General features: G+C 40.9%; 1 protein-coding gene across 6 annotated transcripts in view; it reads right to left on the bottom strand.

Moving 5' to 3' along the window:
• Rnf130 (ring finger protein 130) overlaps positions 1 to 19,341 on the bottom strand; it is a 98,490-nt gene that overhangs the window by 23,718 nt on the left and 55,431 nt on the right. For all 6 annotated transcript variants that reach the window (XM_021176681.2, XM_021176683.2, XM_021176682.2 and 3 more), the window contains 4 exons: positions 11,196 to 11,267; positions 9,542 to 9,624; positions 4,016 to 4,112; positions 1,850 to 2,054 (listed from right to left, as the gene is read on the bottom strand). In XM_021176681.2, the coding sequence (XP_021032340.1) occupies positions 1,850 to 2,054; positions 4,016 to 4,112; positions 9,542 to 9,624; positions 11,196 to 11,267 (457 nt within the window). The remainder of the gene's footprint in view (positions 1 to 1,849; positions 2,055 to 4,015; positions 4,113 to 9,541; positions 9,625 to 11,195; positions 11,268 to 19,341) is intronic.

The raw sequence follows: 19,341 nt of genomic DNA, 5'->3' as shown, positions 1-19,341 counted from the left end.
TGAAGTCAAGACGAACACACAAGAGTCTATGTAAAATCACTGTTTTAACCTATGTATTTTTTTTTTAAGTTGGGTATAACATATACTGGAATTTTTAAAAAAATCAAGAGATGAATAGCTATCAACAGCAAGGAGCTTAACACAATATTCATTTGCTTTCTTCTTCTTTTTAGCTATAGCTGAGGCTGGTCTTGAACTTCTAATCCTTTTGCCTTTCCTCCTAAGTGCTAGGAGTGCTGGGATTGCAAGCATAGTCCACTGTGCCTGTTTCTTCCTTGTCTTCCTCCACACTGGGAGTGAACCGAGATCCTTACAGAGTGTATCCGAGCACTAAGCTGACACCCAACCCACGTTCTAACAAACCTTTGTTCATGATACGCAGACCTATATTTAGAAACTTTAATTACATCTGTATTTTGGAAATCTGAACACATAAATCTGTTTGTGTGTCTTTGCATATGGGAAATACCACCAGAGCCCTACCTGCACTCCAGGAGTACTTCAGCACCATCTGCTGCTGCTGGGCCACCCTCTGACCTCCCACTGCTAACTTAGCACAGTGCCTCCCTTGTACACAGTGGGTGCTGGCTGGACAGACTGCACTTGCTTAGGGCAATACAGGGATTTGGAAGGAAAAGAAGTACTTTGGGTCTAGAAAAATCACATGAATTTTCTTTACCAGCATTATGTGTAAATTCTGATAAAAATGTTTTATTTGGTATGTGAATTATTTTTATCATCAAAAGATTTTATTATCAAGATTTTGAAGACATTTCCACATAAAAATGATAAGATGTGTGCTTAATGTAGTAGGTGCTCAATAAATGCCCAATTAATGAAGGACTTATAAAAGCACAATTTTAAATTACCTTTATCTTCTTTCATACTACTAGACCAGTGAACTCTAGACCATAAAACCTGAATGCCAAAGAAGGAAAACCATGAAATGTTGCTAAGACAGGCATTGGGAAATGGTAAGAAACAAGCCAAACTATATCAAAGAATAGTTTTACTCCTAAAGGAATGAAGGCTCTTGGCATTCAGACAAATGGCAATCTTTAGATGGTTTAAAACCATGCATTTCACCAAAACAGACCACAGAATTCTTAACATGTAAAGAGCAAGCTAGTCCACAGACTGCTCCCCAGGTTTGTTACTGACTCCCAGAGTAAGTGGAACCCCATCAACTCCAGGCCTGAAGTCCTGGGCAAGCGGCAGCATAATTAGAAAAGGCAGCACCAGAGTGGCGACGAGAGATGGTGAAAGGCTGTTAGATGGAAACTGCATGGAAAGGATGAAAACGGAGAAAAGACTTTGCTTGTTAAAAGATGAATGCCCACAACAGCCACACATGCCACCGACCCACTCACACTGTACACAGCCGGGCACTGCCCTCGATAGATTTTTGCTTATTAACAGTTCAACAATTAAAACATTCATAACTATCTCAGAATGTTTTTTAGATTCGAATTCTACATTAGTTTTTCCCTAAGTTGCTGATAACCCAGGAGACCTTGGGCAGCAGTGCTCAGCATGTAGCACACCAACATTGCTGCCTGCCAGCCCACACTGCTCAGTGCCTCCCTTAACATGACTATATGCAACGCAACGATCTCAAAACACCAAACAGCCATTACAGCAAAGCTTTAAACAACTAACACATCATCACCAGCATACACATTCCCTATTATAAAGTAAGTTTGTTTTTCCAAACGTGTTTAAATGTACACATTATCCTTTACAAAACTGCTGGACCACGTGGCTGCAACTTTCTTCTTGACAGTCATCAGGTACTACTCAATACAAGCAGCAAGGCTCTCTGGTGCCTGGAAAAAGGGTCCCCACTTACTTGTTACTGCAATGTTGATTTCACCCGTGCGAGGAGTGAGCTCCCCATCTTGAGGAAGAGGCGATATCCCCGAAGTTCTCAGTGGCTCAAGGCCAAGGGAGCTGTCACCGGCAAGGTCACCAAGGGCTGCTCTCCGGTTAACCGCTTGAGTTCTGGTCAGCCTTTCCATATCAAAGGCTACATTATCAGTACATGGCAGATTTGGCTGCAAAAGCATCATAAGAACAAGTTCATAAGAACATGTTCACCCCTCTGCGGAGACTCCGCCATGCTTCCCACTTACCTTCCCAGCCACCTTCCCTACTGTCACCTAAGAAACTTCCCTCAAACAATTAGCTGATCCCACACCCCCCAAATGGTACAAAGGAAAACCCAAAATCCATAGCTCCAAACTGGCCACTGTAGCTTGGCAAAAGAAACTATTGTGAACACTCACACAGGCAGAGGGAGGCTAATATCATGTACAAAACTAGAAAACTTGCAGTTTGAAAATTTAGTTCATTATCTTAGTTTAACATTGAATGCTATTGTTGAGGGGTAGCAGATAACAGAATACCTTGTTTATTCTGTAACTTCTCTAAAATGCTCCATTTACTTGGTACCTAGTTAAAAAAATCAAAACAAAACAAAACTTCTACCTTTAAAAACAAAGCACAGACCAAGAGCAGATCAAAGCTCAGGTTGTAAACTGTAAGAAAACCACCTGCTGCCAAGCCTAAGTACCCAGCTCCAGCCAGCGTCTACCTGTGTGCAGTGGGTGTGACACTAACACAAGAGGAAGAGGCTGCTCCTGCCTGCAGTAGACAGCACAGGAAAGGCAGAGTTCAGAAAGATGGCTCACACCAGGGACAGCCATGACCCAGAACCTATGGCTTCTAGAGCAAAAAAATTCTGTTTTAGAGCCTCCCAAAGTTCTATCTAAAACAAAATAAAAAACACAATCTAAGAGTTGATGCTTATAGTAGTGTCATATCCAAAGAACCATAACAGCTATCATTTATTCCAGAAGGCTCCAATAAAAATGGACACAGGAGGGCTGGAGAGATGGCTCAGTGGTTAAGAGCACTGGCTGCCCTTCAAGAATTTCCAAGTTTAATTTCCAGCAACCACATAGTGGCTCATGGTGGATCTGTAATGGGATACAGTGCCCTCTTCTGGTGTGTCTGCAGACAGCTACAGTGTACTCATATAAATAAAAATAAATAAAACTTAGAAAAATGGACAGAGGACAAGTTAATACTTCCATGTGTTAGCCATGTGAGAGAGTTTCTGTTAAACTAGTCTCACAAGGAGGATGACTTGACTTTTAGAGAACAGTTAGCAATGTTGAAAGAATTAATTTTTTTATTATTATTAAAAGTATACCATAGATTTATACTTCTGTTGACATTTTTGTTGTAAGCCTCAACCTTTAATGGCTGAGCTATCTCTCCACTCCTAAATACCTTCCTTTCCTTTCCTTTCTTTTCTTTTCCTTTTCTTTTTTCTTTTTCCCAAGACAGGGTTTCTCTGTGCAGCCCTGTCTGTCCTGGAATTCTCTCTGTAAACTAGGCTGACCTTGAACTCACAAAGATCCACCCGCCTTTGCCTACTCAGTGCTGGGCTTAGAGGAGTGCACCACCACCACCTGGCTCCTGCAAGCCTTTCTTAAGGAATGCAAGAAAGTCATCAACACTCTCACCACACTACTCAGGCACCTGTCACGCTGACCTCACTGAAGCACACTTGGCTGACACACCTGTCAAGGTGTCAAGGGTCTCTAGGGGCTTTTTGGTCACCATCTGCTTTCACTGCCTGCTAGTTACTGACACCCAAAGATATGGAAGGCAAGCTTAAGAGAGCAGAATGTGACATCATTTTATATTATGCCAAATCTGAGAAAAGTTACCACTGAACCACAGGTCTCTATGCCTTTTGTGCACCCTCAGCCAGAAGCACACTTTTCAAAGTAGACTAGTACAGTTACTTATATTCTCTTCCAGCACTCCCAAAGGTAGCTTAGAACTTGGAAGTCATCTGGAACAAGGGCACTGTTGCACCAACAGGGTCTATGTGGTGAAGAGAGGTAGTGTATTCTAACGAAATCTGGTCATGGCTTCTGTCAGTTGTATTATATTATACATGGATATGATATTGCACAAAATTAGTGACAATCAGAGAACATACCACAATTCCTAGGGCTTTCAAAATATTAAGTTTGCACATAGGACAGGTACAGTGTTCACTGAGCCAGGGATCCACACAGGATTTGTGGAAAACATGCCTAGAAAGGAACAGAGGATTACATCATAAACTACACAGGGAGGAACTCCTACAGCAACGTGGGAAGATTTACAATGTTTAGGTTTTTTTCTGCTTTAAGAGATTTTCAACACTGAAGAGATAAATAGTGGGGGCAAATAAAACACAATTTACAGAAACTCTCCTGTACCCAATAAAAGTAATGTTTTGTTACTGTTTAAAAATGCAGTTTTGATTTTAAAAGATGGTCTAGAAAACTTTACTAGGATGAATATGACAATTTCAGCCAATAGGATATACTGATCCAGTTTCCACTCAATGGTCTTATACCCATTTCTTTGAAGCCCAGAATAAAGATCTTGAGGTCTGTAGACTCATCAGTCTATTCCAAACCTTTCAGACGGGCACTCTCAGCCTTGAATGTCTCTTTTGAGGGGTTTTAGGCCAGAAAATCATCAATTGTAGGGAGACCTAAATTTATAGAATACAAGGTATTGTGTCTGCCTGTTATTACTTGTGTGGACAAAAGAGTGCGTTCCAGAGAAGGACAAGGGGTTTCTGAGGTCTTAGCCCTTATGAGGGCCATCCACAGCTACTGCTCAGCAGGCCTCAGCTGTGCCAAGGTGGGCTATAATCGAACACAAAACAGAACAGAACAGAACAAAGCTGTTGCTGTTTCTCTTAAAAAACCGTTGTTGTTGTTGTTGTTATTATTATTATATCCTTCCCCTTCTGGTTTTTCAAGACAAAGTTTCGCTGGGCAAAGCTTGGCTACTAAGCTTCCGGAGCCTTGGCCCACCCACCACTGTTTCTACCTCTTAGCTCTCTCCCCTAAAGGACCATGGGGTGGGAGAGTAGGGAAGGCAGGTCTGATCACCTTACAAGGCTGTCTGAAGCACAAGAAAAACTGTCCCTGAAAGGTGGAGAGATGAAAGCTTTAGTAAACCAGCAAAGTGACCTCAATGATCACACAGCATCCCAGTAAATGGCAAAGAACACTCTTATAATGAGCCTCAGGCACCAGCACATCCATCCTGGTGCCCTCCAACTAGCCAGAGGGTGCACCACAGGGGCCAGAACTTGAAAAGCAGCCCTTCCTCACTACCTTGAAAAACTTTTGTAATAAAAATACACTCAGTAGCAGAGAAGGGTGAAGTGGTGGACTGAGATGTGTAGAGAACAGTGAACTGATGTAGCAGAGCTTCCACCATGCCCTTTATTTCTGCAAGAAATGCTGTGAGATACAAAATAAGAAATGAGAATATGGAAGGAACGAAGCCTGCAACACTAAAACGCAGGGCCTCCTCCCCCTACTCCTCAGGGACCAGAATAGAGAGGCCAAAAACCAGCAGGGCTGGGGGTGGGGAGTGGCGCGTACACTGGAGGTGAGTTATTTTCACAGCTCTACAGACCCCGGGTGCCCTGTTAAGGACCTGGCAAACATAAAAGGATCTAAGATTATTAAAGGTCAGAGTCAAGAAGTCCTTCCCCAGCCAGGACTGGCTGACACTGTTTAAGCCAACCTCCCTCTGTGGTGGGGGTGGCCGCAGCAACTCCCCAGCCAGCAACCAGCCAGCATCCTGCCTGTTTTAGCTCCAGCAGACCTCTTCAGCTGTAGCACTCTCCTTCTTGGTATTTTTACCTCCTCAAATCTTGTGGCTAACCTTTAAATAAGGTGACTTTTTCAGTTTTGAAGCCATGATGGCTAACATCCAAAAGATGATCAACTGTAATCAACTGACACAAGCAGGAGGTCCCCAAAGCAATGCCGACTGCCATCTGTCCACAATGAATTAGTGCAGCAGAGGAGAAAAGGAAAAGGTCATGTGACAAAGCAATTCACAAGAGGTTTGGTGTCTATAGAGAAAGCTCTGGTTCAGAATAGGCTTGTTAAAAATGAAGGACAGACAGACATAAGCATCTGGCTGTCTTCCTCCAACTGAGGAGAGACAGTGAACATAGATTCTATTAAAAGTTGGCTGCAGGGCAGTGTGGGTAAGGGATGGATTTAAAATAAACTAGAGTCTCAAAGGCTTGCGTATGATTAAATGCTGATGAACAGAGACAGACGGAACAAAGCTGAGGGAACAGTCAGTCAATAGAGCAAGGTCCCCTCAGAAGGGAAAGAGCTGGTAGACAAAGACCCAGGTAGAAACAGCAGCACTGGACCAGAACTGAGCTGCCTCTTCCATCCTAGGAGGTGCCAAGGGGGGACACAGAGGCTGACATGCTGGAGGCCTAGTGATAGAAAGTTGGGGAATTTCATCTACTCTTCTCTCTATGAAGCTCACTAGGCCAAGAATGAGAACAGTTAGGGAGTTAGGGAGGTGTTTAAGGAGACCCTGCTGTGATAAATAGGAAAGGCCAATCAGGATAGGAGAAGGGCTCTGGTTAGCACTTGGCATCCAGCCAGGGGTGAAACTGTTGTCTGTCCAGTCTGTTCAAAGACCAGGTGGAAGATAGTGAGGAGAAAAAGTGCTTAGCCACATGAGATGAAGAGATCCATGGAAGGCTCAGAGTCAAAGAACAGAAAGAAAATAGGCAGGGTATTCCAAGTGGAAAGACACTGAGCCTTACAGGTGAAATTACCACCGGCAACAGAGACACTGACAGGAAACAAGAAGCGTGGGGAAGATCTGGGGTAAGAACCTCCTGGGTGGACATACTCTAGGTTAGTGATTCTCATCAGGAGATATTCTGGGTGGTCAAAATGTGTGGCTTATGTGCTTTCAGGGAGTAGTAGATGGGTTAAGGACAATGCTAAATGTCCAGTGATGTACAGAACAGCTCTCCATACCTTCAAACAAACACTTATCTGATCTAAATGTCAGCAGTGCCAAGGCTGAGAAACCCCACACAGGTCAAAGGTTGTCACAAAAGCTTGCTCAATGGGAAAAGTTAATTTTTACTGCACCTGGGGATGGGACTGTTGTTATGTATGGTAGGGCGTCAGCATGTTCCAACCAGGCAGAACACTAACATTTAGAGAAAGTTGCAACTTGCTGAGATGTAAGAGAGCAGCTGGCTGTGAAGTAACATGGAGAATGGACACAGGCAGTGGTTGCACATCTGGCATAAAGTAAGGACAGACAGTGAAAGAGAAGGTGCTACAACTGGACTGTAAAGAAATTCCCTCAAGTTTGCCAAAATTGTACTCTTTTAAAAAAAGCTCACAAACACAAAGGCTAAGCTGCTGTCTCCTTTTGCAGTAACAGTTAAGGGCCCACAAGATGTAGACCTCAGCAGGGAGTATGACCCTGTGGTATCAAGATCACTCAGTGATGTATGGTGGGGCTCCACTTTGGATCTTTATAAAAATCTCTCGGTGATCTGATAGGGAGTCAGGTTGGAAAAGCTCTGTGTTAAACTAGAGATGGGGGAGGAGGAGTGAGGGGTGGGGGAGGGGAGAGAAGAGAACAAGCACACGCAGAATGAATCTGGAAAAACCAAGGCTTTAGGGATGGCAAGAATGAGAGCAAGCAGCCCAGAGTCATCTATTTTAGGATCAGACTCCCTTGAGGAAGACACTTTCCTTTTAGTAATAACCACGAATGACTCTTTTTTTTTTCCTACTTCAGGTACCAGCTAGGTCCAGGGGTTCCTGGGCAGGGATAGGAAAACAAGCAATGTCTTATTGCTCAGCTTCTTGATCAAAAGCAGACAACTGCTGACTGACTTCTAATGCAACCCACAGATTCTTTTCCTGACTTTCTTTGTAAATGTATTTTCTTCAGCCTTACACACTTAGATTTTAAATAACTGAATGAAGAAAACTGGTCAGTACATAATTTTCCACAGGGTTGCTTATACTGAGTTGGTAAGATTTTCCTTTATATAACCTAGAATTAAAATGCTTACTCCAGAATCTTGGATTTCTATTTCTGTATACGGGAATCTTCTAGAGATCCAGGATTTAAAAAACAAAACAAAACAAAAACAAAGTAATCTATTTTGTATGTATTTCCTAAGGCACAAAATGTTATTTTCTGAGTAAGGAGAAGAGGACTGTTAGCTTCATGGAGACACACCTGTTTACAAGTATTTTATCCAGTCACAAGTTCACAAGGCAGAACCATGTGAGGATGTTTTTGTGAGATAAGAAAAGAAAGTAAATCTTTGGGTTAGGCTTCTTAGTAGGTGATTTTACATTTTACACCCGGAACAGTGCCCCTTGGTGTTTCACATCCCCTAGCTTTGTACAGAACCATGGTAGAAACCACCACGCTTATGAAGGAAATTCACATAGCCCAGTCTGATGGTGAGTCTGTAACTATAACTACACTGGGAAGCTGAGGCATGAGTTTGGCAAGTTCAAGCAGCCTGGGCAATGTAATGAGATCCTGTCTTACAGTGAAAAGAATGCCGGGGATATATCTCAAAGAAAGGGAGGAAGAGCGAGAAAAGGAGAAGGGAGGGAGAGAAGGAGCGAGCTAGCTTGCTAGAGATTATGTAAGGAATGATAATATTAAGGAAGAGTCTCTTTTACTGGCTCTGCCATATTTGATTTTATAAAGCTAAAATCTACTGCTGGCTTCACTATCCTTCACTGGGCAATTCTGAGTATGGCTTGAGTATAGTCTGAGTGTTGCTTCCAGGTCTACTGTGGAGAAACTCTGGTCATCAGGGTGGTACTGTCGTAGGCTGCAGAACTCCTGGGGAAGGGGACCTAGGGAGGTCCTAAGGACACTGCAGTGTATAGGTCTTTCCTCGGGTGGTTCGCTTGAGGCTGATATAAAAGCAGCATGTACGCTGTTGCCTATCATCCTCCCCAGAGCTTAAACCAACAGGAGATCACACGGAGAACTTCCAAGACTACCAAACAAACCTTCTCTTCAGTAGCCATGTCAGATACTTTGCCACAGTATAAAAAACTAGCCAACGTAAATAAGAGGAAACAATCACTCCGATCGCTGTGGGAATCAGAAAAAGAGTAAATGCTATCGGCACAGAGTAGTTTACTGGCTCTGAGCAGCCACGAGACAAATGGCAGTTCTTCCATTCTGCATAACTCAGGTCCCTCCCACTGTGGAACCCAGAGCAAGTGGAGGATGACTCATGAAAGGGCTTTGTAAGGAACTCTGTCTTGAGATGAAAAGAAACAAGAAATGGTGTTTGGTTTCTTTTGCGTCTTTCTTGGCTGTACTAGGGATTGCATCCACAACTGGGACATGCTAGGTAGGCAATTGCTCTACCTCCGAGCTACAGCCTAGCCCGGGAGGGTTACTGAATACAGACTCTTAGGTTATAATATGCCTGAACGTTGTCATGTTTTCTTATACAAACAATTCTTTCATATGCAAACAATTCTTGAGAGGAACTCTGGTCAGAGTTGATTCCATTGTCAGCATTTGGTCCTTAGCCTTGTCAGGCAGTTTTTCAGGAGCAAGCAGATACTCCCTCTGGAAGGGAAACATTAACACCATTCCTTTCAAACAAAGAAAGCTGACATACTTGCAGGGGAGAACCCGAACAACATCATTCTGCTTATAGCTTTCTATGCAGACTGCACAGTGATCGAAGTCTGGGTCTGTTTCCTGAAACAAAAGCACAAGAGCTGAGGAACATGGACACACAAGAGCTACAGACAGCCCAGCTAAGGACACTCTACCATGAGCAGGAGGCTATAAAGGGAAAGGAACTAAAAATACAAGTTTTCATTTGCTTAAGGATGTTGATCCAAATTACATATGAGTCAATCATATAATTCATACTAACTCTATTTATGATGTGTCTTACAATAAGCCGGAGCTCTAATTTTTCAATAGTTCATAATGGATCATCTTGGATTATCATGTGTGTACCCTATTTCTTCTATAACTACCTACTCTCAATAGGTTCCACTGTTACAATCTAAAAAAAAAAATCTAGGTCCTCATCAGGATGCTCATGTAGCCGATCAATTCCGAAAGCTGTTACAAATGACGTGGAGTGTCAGTGGACTCCTATGTTACAGTCCTAACTCAGGTATAAGAATTGCACTATGGTCACAGACTTGGGGCAGTTAGTAGTTTAACTCAGTCATGGGTATTTATCAAGAATCAGGAAAGGCCAACCAGTTGTTTGGTCACCAGATTAATTAACTTCCTTCATTCTCTGGCCTGAGCAGGGTTCCACTAGAGTTGTCTTAAGACAAAGTATGCCAATAACCTAAGCCATGGCCATATGGTCAACCTTTGGCAGATGGAGGGGCACAAAAAATGTATTAGTTTTAATAATCACAGGAAAGATTATTTGATAGGTAGAAATAATACAGTAGGCTGTACCAAATCCAGGAAATATCTAATTAATAGCAGCTGGCCAAGCCACGAAAACGTTTTTACCAGGGACTGGTCTAGGTTAAATGCAGCTGTCTTGATGCAGCCTCTATTTTCTGCAAGTATCTTTTCCTTTCCTAGTGTGCAATGACACCCAGTGAGAATGTTTCTGCCTCTGGAGCTGTTTAAAGACAACAGGCTCCAGTTCTAAAAGGCATGGGAATAAAAATAGTAAAAAAAAAGAATGTGTCAAAACAAAGAAAATAGAGAATCACACAAAGTCCTCCTACAGAGCTCTCTGCTAAAATATCAGCACAGGGCGTGGGGTGGCAAAGTCGAGTCTGGGTTCTTGCCTTTAGAGCTTTCTTTCTTTCTTTTTTTTTTTTTAATTCATGGCAAGTTTGAATATACTGAATGTAGAAACTAACACTAAGATGCGATTTGGGATTTGAGTTCTGACAGAAATGTTGACGAAAGGCTTCAGCTGTTATTTGTTATCATCTCTTTGACTTGGTCCCCTTAAGTTTTAGGTCCAACACAGATAAAATGTTCTTTCTAATCCTTGTTAACTGAGACACCCTAGAAATGAAGGTTTTAAAGTCTTCACTTAGCTGGGAAGAAACAAACCCCAAAACAGATGTGGCAGTCTTAAGAAGCAGAAGAGAAGGTACCTCTGTTGGCTACTTATGTGTAATTTGTCTCCATTAGGAGTCTTGGAAGATGTGCACTAGGCCTTGCTAGCATTCAGAGGACCTCCTCAAGCGCAGGCAGCCGAGAGACTGCCCGAAGGCTTTCCAGACGGGTAGAGCGGGAATAAGACTTCCAAGAGGAAATTAATTTTATTACTGTACCTTATCGCCCTTTTTCACCGTTCTAGTTGTCAATTTACTGATGGCTTTCTTGGCTGCGTCTCCAAGACGACGCTAAGAAAATGAAAAATAAAAAGACATTAAATGGAAGATCTCTGAATAGCCCTTATTTTAGTATGTGATGCTAAAGTAGTACATGATCTTTATTTTAAATAATTAAAGGTATGACATCTATTATTCTAGACCACTTCTGCCATATTATGTAAGTGCCTTCTGAAAAAGCTGTAAAAATTCAGTAAACTGGCAGCTATACCATCGATTTTGCATTCTAGTTGAATAAAAAGTGCATTTGGTGAGAGGAATCTGTGAGGCCATGTTACTAGGGTCCCTTAGGTATTCTCGCCCTGAGGCTTTCCCAGAGTACTCGAACAGCAAAAGAAACCTCCAAATCCCCACTAAGTTATCACTACTGCACTGGAAACAGACACAGCATCACGTCTACTTCTGGCTCAGTCCATAATATACTCTTAGTTAGCAAAGGGTGAATGCTAAGTTGAACTCAGATAATTTCTAAAATTGTACTTATCCAACATTGACAGGCACAAACAGCAACAACAACCCAAGGACAACAGTGAATCTGCAGCCGTAAGAAGCCACCTGAACATAGGAAATGACCAAAGACTACACCTCATGTGGTGGTGGGAGACGGGTCAGTAACAGGAAAGCATGCCCCAGAAGGCTTTGAGGAAGGGATGCCAGAGCTAAGGCTTGGAAAACGAGGATAGGAGAAGTTAGTAAGGACCAAGGGACAGGAGAATCAGAATGTTTTGGCAGTCTGAGTTCACATGGAATGAGATACAAACTGAGACTGTCTCAGACAGCCACTCTAAATACAACTGTATTTTAAACTGAGCAGAGGCACATTAAAAAAACAAAAACAAAAACAAAACCCTGAAGGAATGGGGAGGGGAAAGAAAACCAAGGGAGACCTCACACTGTTTTGTAAGGACTGACAAAGAAACCAAAAACAGGAGAGCATGAGAGTAAAATACAAAATAAAATAATCTAATGAACATTTTCGTATCTATCAGAGTGGTTTAACTATCAATATTTTGCTTGTAAGTTCATATAACATCCCCCTGTATTTTAAGGATTTCAAAGTGTCTTATATCAACTTGTCATTTCATCTGGGTTTCATTATGCATCTCTGACAGAGGCTTTTGTTTGATGGTACTGTCCTACTTTATAATTAACAACCCTTCATCAATACTGTCTCCTACTGAAACTATATGCTTCAAATGTCTACAGAATATCTTCTCTTTAAAATGTTTTTAAGATTTACTTAATTTTTTTATTTATATATGTGTCTGTGTCTGTGTGAATGTATGCTGGGTGTCTATGCTTTCCGAGACCAGAACCACGTTCAACAGAGTTGCAGGAGGCTGTGAGTCTCCCCATATGGGTTTTCAGAATCAAACTTTGGTCCTTTGGAAGAGCAGCAAGTACTCTTAATTGTCAAACCATCTCTTAAGTCCTCAGAATGTCTTTTGATAGTTGGCTTGTATGAATCAGGATATAAAGTCTAAATAGTATTTAGCTGCTATGTTTTTCAAGTTTCTTTTGGCCCAACTCTCATCTATCATACTTGAAAAATAAAAGCAGTCCTTTTAGAGTTATAATGGGTTTAAACTGTATACATACAAGGGTCACATCTGATATTCATTTAAAAACACACTGAAAACCATGGACACAGGCTGGCGAGATGGCTCAGAGGTTAAGAGTGCCGACTGCTCTTCCGAAGGTCCCGAGTTCAAATCCCAGCAACCACATGGTGGCTCACAACCATCCCTAATGAAATCTGATGCCCTCTTTTGGAGTGTCTGAAGACAGCTACAGTGTACTTACATATAATAAATAAATAAATCTTAAAAAAAAAAAAAGAAAACCCATGGACAAAATTTAGTATATTTTCATGCACTGCTTTAATTTTCAGGGACTGTCTTTCATTTTCTCTTTTGATTTCCCAAGACCATGGGTTAATTTTCACATATTTGAGGGTTCCTGAGATTCCTGCTATCGATTTATTTAATTTCAAGCACTCAGTGAACACATTCTGTTCTGTGTAAATTGACTCTTTGGTTCTATGGCCTAAAATGCTCATTCTGCTTTTGTTGGATGGAGTTCTCTATGAATGTGAACCAGGCTGAATTTGCTGGCATGTAAGTACTTGGCATGTAATTGGCTGTTCTTTGGCTGTCTGTCCTTCAGTCACTGAGAAGCCTCTGGGGTCTTCCCTCAGTGCAGGTCACCACTTCTCACCTCCCATTTGTAAATTTTGGTTACTAAGCATTTAAGATTGTTACATCTTCTTGTTTAAGTGACTGCTTTATTAAGAATAACTTTGATCTCCAGGGTGATGGCTATTTCTGGTTGTCAACTTGACTACATCTGGAATGAACTACAATCTAGAAATGGAAGACACACCTGTGATCCAGATCTTAAGGCTGGAAGACATAGGCTTCTGACCTGGATCTTGACATGGAGATCTTGAGACATAGTAGCCATGAAACTCTTAGGTCCAGGCAAGGTAGTAAGCACCTTTAATCCCAAGAGTCTGAAGCAAGCAGATTTCTGAAAGGTCAACTTGGGACAAACCAAGTCCCAAGAAAGCATGGTACAAGAGGAGCTGAGAGTTCTACATCTTCATCTGAAGGCCTCTAGGAGAAGACTGGCTTCCAGGCAGTTAGTTAGGACCAGGGTCTTAAAGCCTACACCCACAGTGACACACTTCCTCTAACAAGGCCATACCTATTCCAACAAGGCTACACCTCCAAATAGTGCCACTCACTAGGCCAAACATATACAAACCATCATACCCAGTGACAGCTCTGCTTTGAATTTTACACTGGCATTAATGTAATTTAATGCCAGTTAAATTACATTAACTTAACCACTTAAGGTTTATTTTCATTTGTGTTCTAAGATATGGCTCTTTTTATATATTTGCATTTTCTCACTTACTTATACAAGCCATGCTTCTGAAATACCTCCTTAGCCCATGTATTTTTATATTTAAATTTTTTAGTAGGCAGCACATAGATGGTTCTTGCTTTTAAAAAAAATCCATTATCTTAATCTCTGCTTTCAACTGATGTGTTTACCCCAAGTATTTCAGATCCCAGGATTTTTGGATCTTTTTTTAATCTGTAAGTCTATCTATCCACCTGAAACTTGCTTCCTACTCCATGTCCTTTCCTTCTCCTCTACTGGACACTGTTATAACACTTACAGTTCTTACTTTGATTAACTTTGTGTATGTATACATGGGACTGAACTCCAGGCGTCAGGCTTGTACAGCAAATGCCTTTAAGGACTGAGCCTCCTCAATGACCTCAGTTACGTAATTCTTTATCCTATTATTCTAGTAGCTGTTTTAGAGTTAATGCATATTTTTAACCAGTTAAATCACTGTGCTTTTTAAAAAGCATATATAGTTCCGGGTCTCTCACAATCACATTTGAGAGAAGGTCTCACTCTATATTCAAGGCTGACATGAAATTTACAAGTAGCCAGCCTGGCCTTAATAACATGAAATCATTTGGCCTCAGCCTCCCAGCCACTAAGATCCTGGTGTGAACCACCATGCTGTCAGTGCACTGTTATTCTTCCTCTTTTGTGCTATCGGCACCACTCCTTCTGCTTCTTCAAATTCTATAAAATCAACAAAATACAGTAATCTCATTTCACAGTTTTTAAAGATTAAAAATTGTGATTAACATGTATGCAGCATTAAATTTACCATCTTAAACATTTGTGGCTCAGTGAATTAAGTATATTTGTGGTTGCATCCAATCTCACTCCCATAGCTCTTGGTAATCACTACTATGATTTTCTGTATTCCAAGTAGCTTACAGAAGAACCACACGGTATTTGTGACCAGCATACTTCATTCTGCACAGCACTCCCCAAGGCTCACTACTGTGGCAGCATGCCTCAGAATTTCTCTCCTTTCTGAAGCTGAATGATGCTCCACTTGTGTGTGTGTATACATTTTCTTGACAAAGGCTCTTGCTACATAGCCTATGTGGGTATCACATTTGACAGTCTCTGCCTAAGCTTTGCAAGTGCTGGAGTTACAGATAATGTGCTCATATCACATTTTATTCATCTTTTCATGTGCAGATAAATTCTGGAGCTGCCTCAACTTTCTAACTAATGTTTATTATGTTGCTACCAAAAATATATCTGAATTCCTGCTAATGTCTATCATTTGTAGAAACATTATACACATTTCCATAGTATATCCACTACTTATTTATTAATTTACTTATTTACTGGCAATGCACCAGTTTCATTCCTTGTACCCATGCCAGCAGTGATTTTCTGCTGTTCTTATAACTCTCTCCCTCTCTCTGTCTTAAGCATCCTGATAGGTATGAAGTGATTCTTCAACATGACTTTTTCATTTGTACTTTCCTAATTAATGATGGCTGAGCATCTTTCATCTGTCTATTGACCATTTTCATATTCTCTTTGGCGAAATCTGTTTTCATCTTTTGCCTTTTTTAAAATCATTTTTTTGTTAATGAAATGTAGGAGTTCTTCATTTATAGTGCTTTAATGCTTTATAAAATCTACCTTACAATTTCATTACATTTCCAGGATGCCTTTCTAGTTTGTTCGTTGTATCCTTTGTTGTGGAGGAATCTTTGATTTTGACATAATCTAACAGTATCACTTTTACTTTTATTATCTGGGCTTCTGGTTATATCCAAGAATCAAAGTCAAATCAAAGACCCTGCTGTCCTGCTATTAAAGTCTTTATGGATCTTATGTTTAAAGCTTGGTTCATTTTAATTTTCATTGTACAGTTCAAGAATCTCATGCTTTTGTTTGTGGACCTCAGATTTCTTTAGCACCACGATTGAGGATCAAGCAACCTCAGTGCTCATGCTGAACGTCATCTGGCCAAACTCCCACAGGTTCTCATGTCATACGAATTACAACACAGTAATATACCTTTTATATTTTATACCAGCATCACACAGATTTAGCTCTGCAACAAGTTTCAAATCACAAAGTTGGAGGAGACCTTTGATCTTTTTTAAAAATTACTGTTTTGGATATCTAGGATCTCTTGATATTTTGTATGAATATTATAGTGGATTTCTCTGGCCATTTCAGACAGGACTGACATTTGGGAGTTTAATAGGGATTCCTTTAAATCTGAAGATCATTTTGGGTAGTGCAGATAGATGTCTGAGCTACCTCAAATCTTTAGCACTATGAACGTCTTTCTGTGTCACTAATTAAAAAAACCTGAAACCAAAAGGATTCTGAAATCATGTGCTCTAAAACATTTCAGACTTGGACTCATTTTAGATGTCAGATTTTTACACTAGGGTTGTCCAGAAAGTAAGGTCTAAACAAGTATCTCAAAATCCCAAAATTTGAAATCGAAAATCATTCTGGTCCTGAATTTCAGATAAGGAGCACCCAGCTTACGTTTGTGCCTGTCTCATTTCTCTTAATCTCTCTCCCTCCCTTCTCCCCTGCCCTTCTTTCATCTCTACACACTACAGAATGTGTCCTTTCAGACAGGCACATTCTGTGGTTTCAGGGTTCCAGTCTTGATGCTTCCCTGGCCGTGCTCATCACTACAGATGCCAACATTTTGCTCTTTCTGATGCTACTGCAACTGGAACAGCCTTTCGTTTTTGTCTGCTTTTCTTTCATCTCTTTAAACTCTATTTACTTGTATTTTCAGTCAGGGCTCTCATACACACACACACACACACGTGTGTATATATATATATATATATATATATATATATATATATATATATATATGTTTACATGTATGCATGTGTGTGTGATATATCTGCATTTATTCTATGTGTGTGCATATGCTGTGGCATACATGTAGAAACGAGAAGACCGATCTGTGAAGTCAGTTCTCTCCTACATTTATCAATTCCAAGGATTGAACTCTGGTCAACAGGCCTTTATGCTGAGCTATCTTGCTAGCACCTGGAAGAGGTTTTTAAAATCCTTCTTAGAATGTACAGTTAGGATTCATTTTTCTGAGAAAACTCCTGGGTTAGGCATGAGGCAGGGTTGGGTGATCCTGTGACTTAGAGCCTGGGCAGCTTAGAGAAGAAAACCTAATCAGCACGTGATGTCATGAAGATGTAGGGAAGCAGGCACTGGGGAGAAAGTGATCATTTAGTTCTGGGTAGGGACCATTCCCAGAAGTCTACTTAAGTCACTCCCACATTCCTGTCCTGCTCAGCCTATCAGAACCCCTTCTGTATGCAGCATGCTGGGACCAGGTCGGCTCTCAGGGCTTTTCTCCCTAGGCATACCCATTTCATTGCTGTCTTGCATGAATGCTGGCCATCCTCTTCTCCCTGGCCTATTAGCTCAGCCTTCTCAAATGAGGAAGCCTACCTCATTCCACTGAGGCCCTCTCAGTAGTGTGTCCTGGGAACCATTATTTCTCAGTTTCCATAATTTTTATTTCTCTTTTATTCCAAAATTCTCACAGGCTTTGCTCTCTCTGTGTCTGTGTATGCCTGCGTGTAGGCCAGAGGTTGATGCTGGAAGTCTTCTTTCACTCTTTGTTTTGGGAAGAGGGTCTCACAGAACTTGGAGCTCACTAACTGCCTAGACGGGCTAGCCAGTGAGCTAGGGGATCTACCTGTCTCTTCTCAGTGCTAGGTTACAGGCATTTTATGTAGGTGCTCTGGATCCCAAGACAGTCCTCATCATGCACAGCATGCACTTTTCCACTGAGTCATTTCCTGAGCCCTGAAAACCCTGAATCCCAATCATCATCATCATCATCATCATCATCTTTTCTGTGTAGCCCTGGCTGTCCTGGAACTCACTCTGTAGACCAGACTGGCCTCAAACTCAGAAACCTGCCTGTCTCTGCCTCCCAAGAATGGGGATTAAAGGTGTGTGCTACCACCACCTAGCTTACAATTCTGATTTTTAATTTAATTAATTGTGGTTTTTTCCCACTACTGCTAACAATTAAGACTACAGAAACTTAAGACTTTAAAATAAATCTTTAGATTATACTCCAAAAGAAACGTACTACTAAAAAAAAGTTCCATTGGATCATCAGAGACAGGCCATTAGTTAAGAATACTTGCTGCTCTTGCAGAAGAGCCCAGTTAATTCCTAGCACTCACACAGTGGTTTACAGTCATCAATAACCGTGGTCCCAGGGTGTTTATCACTCTTACCAGCTTCAGACTTCTGAGGGCACCAAACATGCAAATGGTGCAGACACAAACACATGTGCAAGCGCGCACGCGTGTGCACACACTCACTGACAGACAGACATATATACAAACATTCCTATACATAAAATGAAAAGAAATAAATCTTTTTTTAAAAGTTCCTTGAAGTAAAATAGTGTCTTCTGGGCATGACAGGATTCACATCCATGAATTCGCAGCAGCTATGGTTGTTTGTACAAGATCAAGGCAGCCAATGTTTGAGCATGGAGAGGATGGAGAGGGAAAGGGTTCATGGTCCCTCACTCCTGGCGGAGGAGATACTAACAAGCTGCTGGCTCTAGGTGAAGGAGAGTCAGTTTTCATAAGGCTGTGGTCCCTGGTAAGTCAACCATGCTCTGCTGGATGGCTCTAACAGGGTAATTTAGAGGATATGAAGTTGCAAGTGGGAGGGTGGATCTAAATGGGACTATGGGGTCAATATGATCAGAATAAATTGTATAAAATTCCCAGAGAATGAATTATTATATTGATACAGATTCTCTGAATAACTTCTCTCTGCAATTTTGCCACCATTTCAAATAGAGGATTTGTTCACATTTATTTTTAATTTTTACTTATAGTGTCTTCCATACTGTTTCCTTTTGTCCCCAAATAATATTTACTGTTTTATCCTTAAATAATTTCATTTTGAAATTAAACATACATGTTAAATATATATACATGTAGATATATGTTATGTATATCCATATATATGAATGCATTTTCTTTTTTTTTTTTTAGGTAAGCTTCTTCACTTTTAATGGTCCACATTTTTTTCTAGTTTCTTTTCCAGGTTTTATTTCTTTTGTTTCATTATGGCCTTTTCTTTCAAAGATCCATGAAACAATTCTGATCTGTCTTTTATTCCATATGATTTTATATTGCTGTTTTTTTTATTT

This window comes from Mus caroli, chromosome 11 (genome assembly GCF_900094665.2).
Source record: "Mus caroli chromosome 11, CAROLI_EIJ_v1.1, whole genome shotgun sequence".
Classification (NCBI taxonomy): domain Eukaryota; kingdom Metazoa; phylum Chordata; class Mammalia; order Rodentia; family Muridae; genus Mus; species Mus caroli.
Note: the sequence above shows the minus strand (reverse complement) of the source record. Positions and strands in the feature narration are given on the sequence as shown.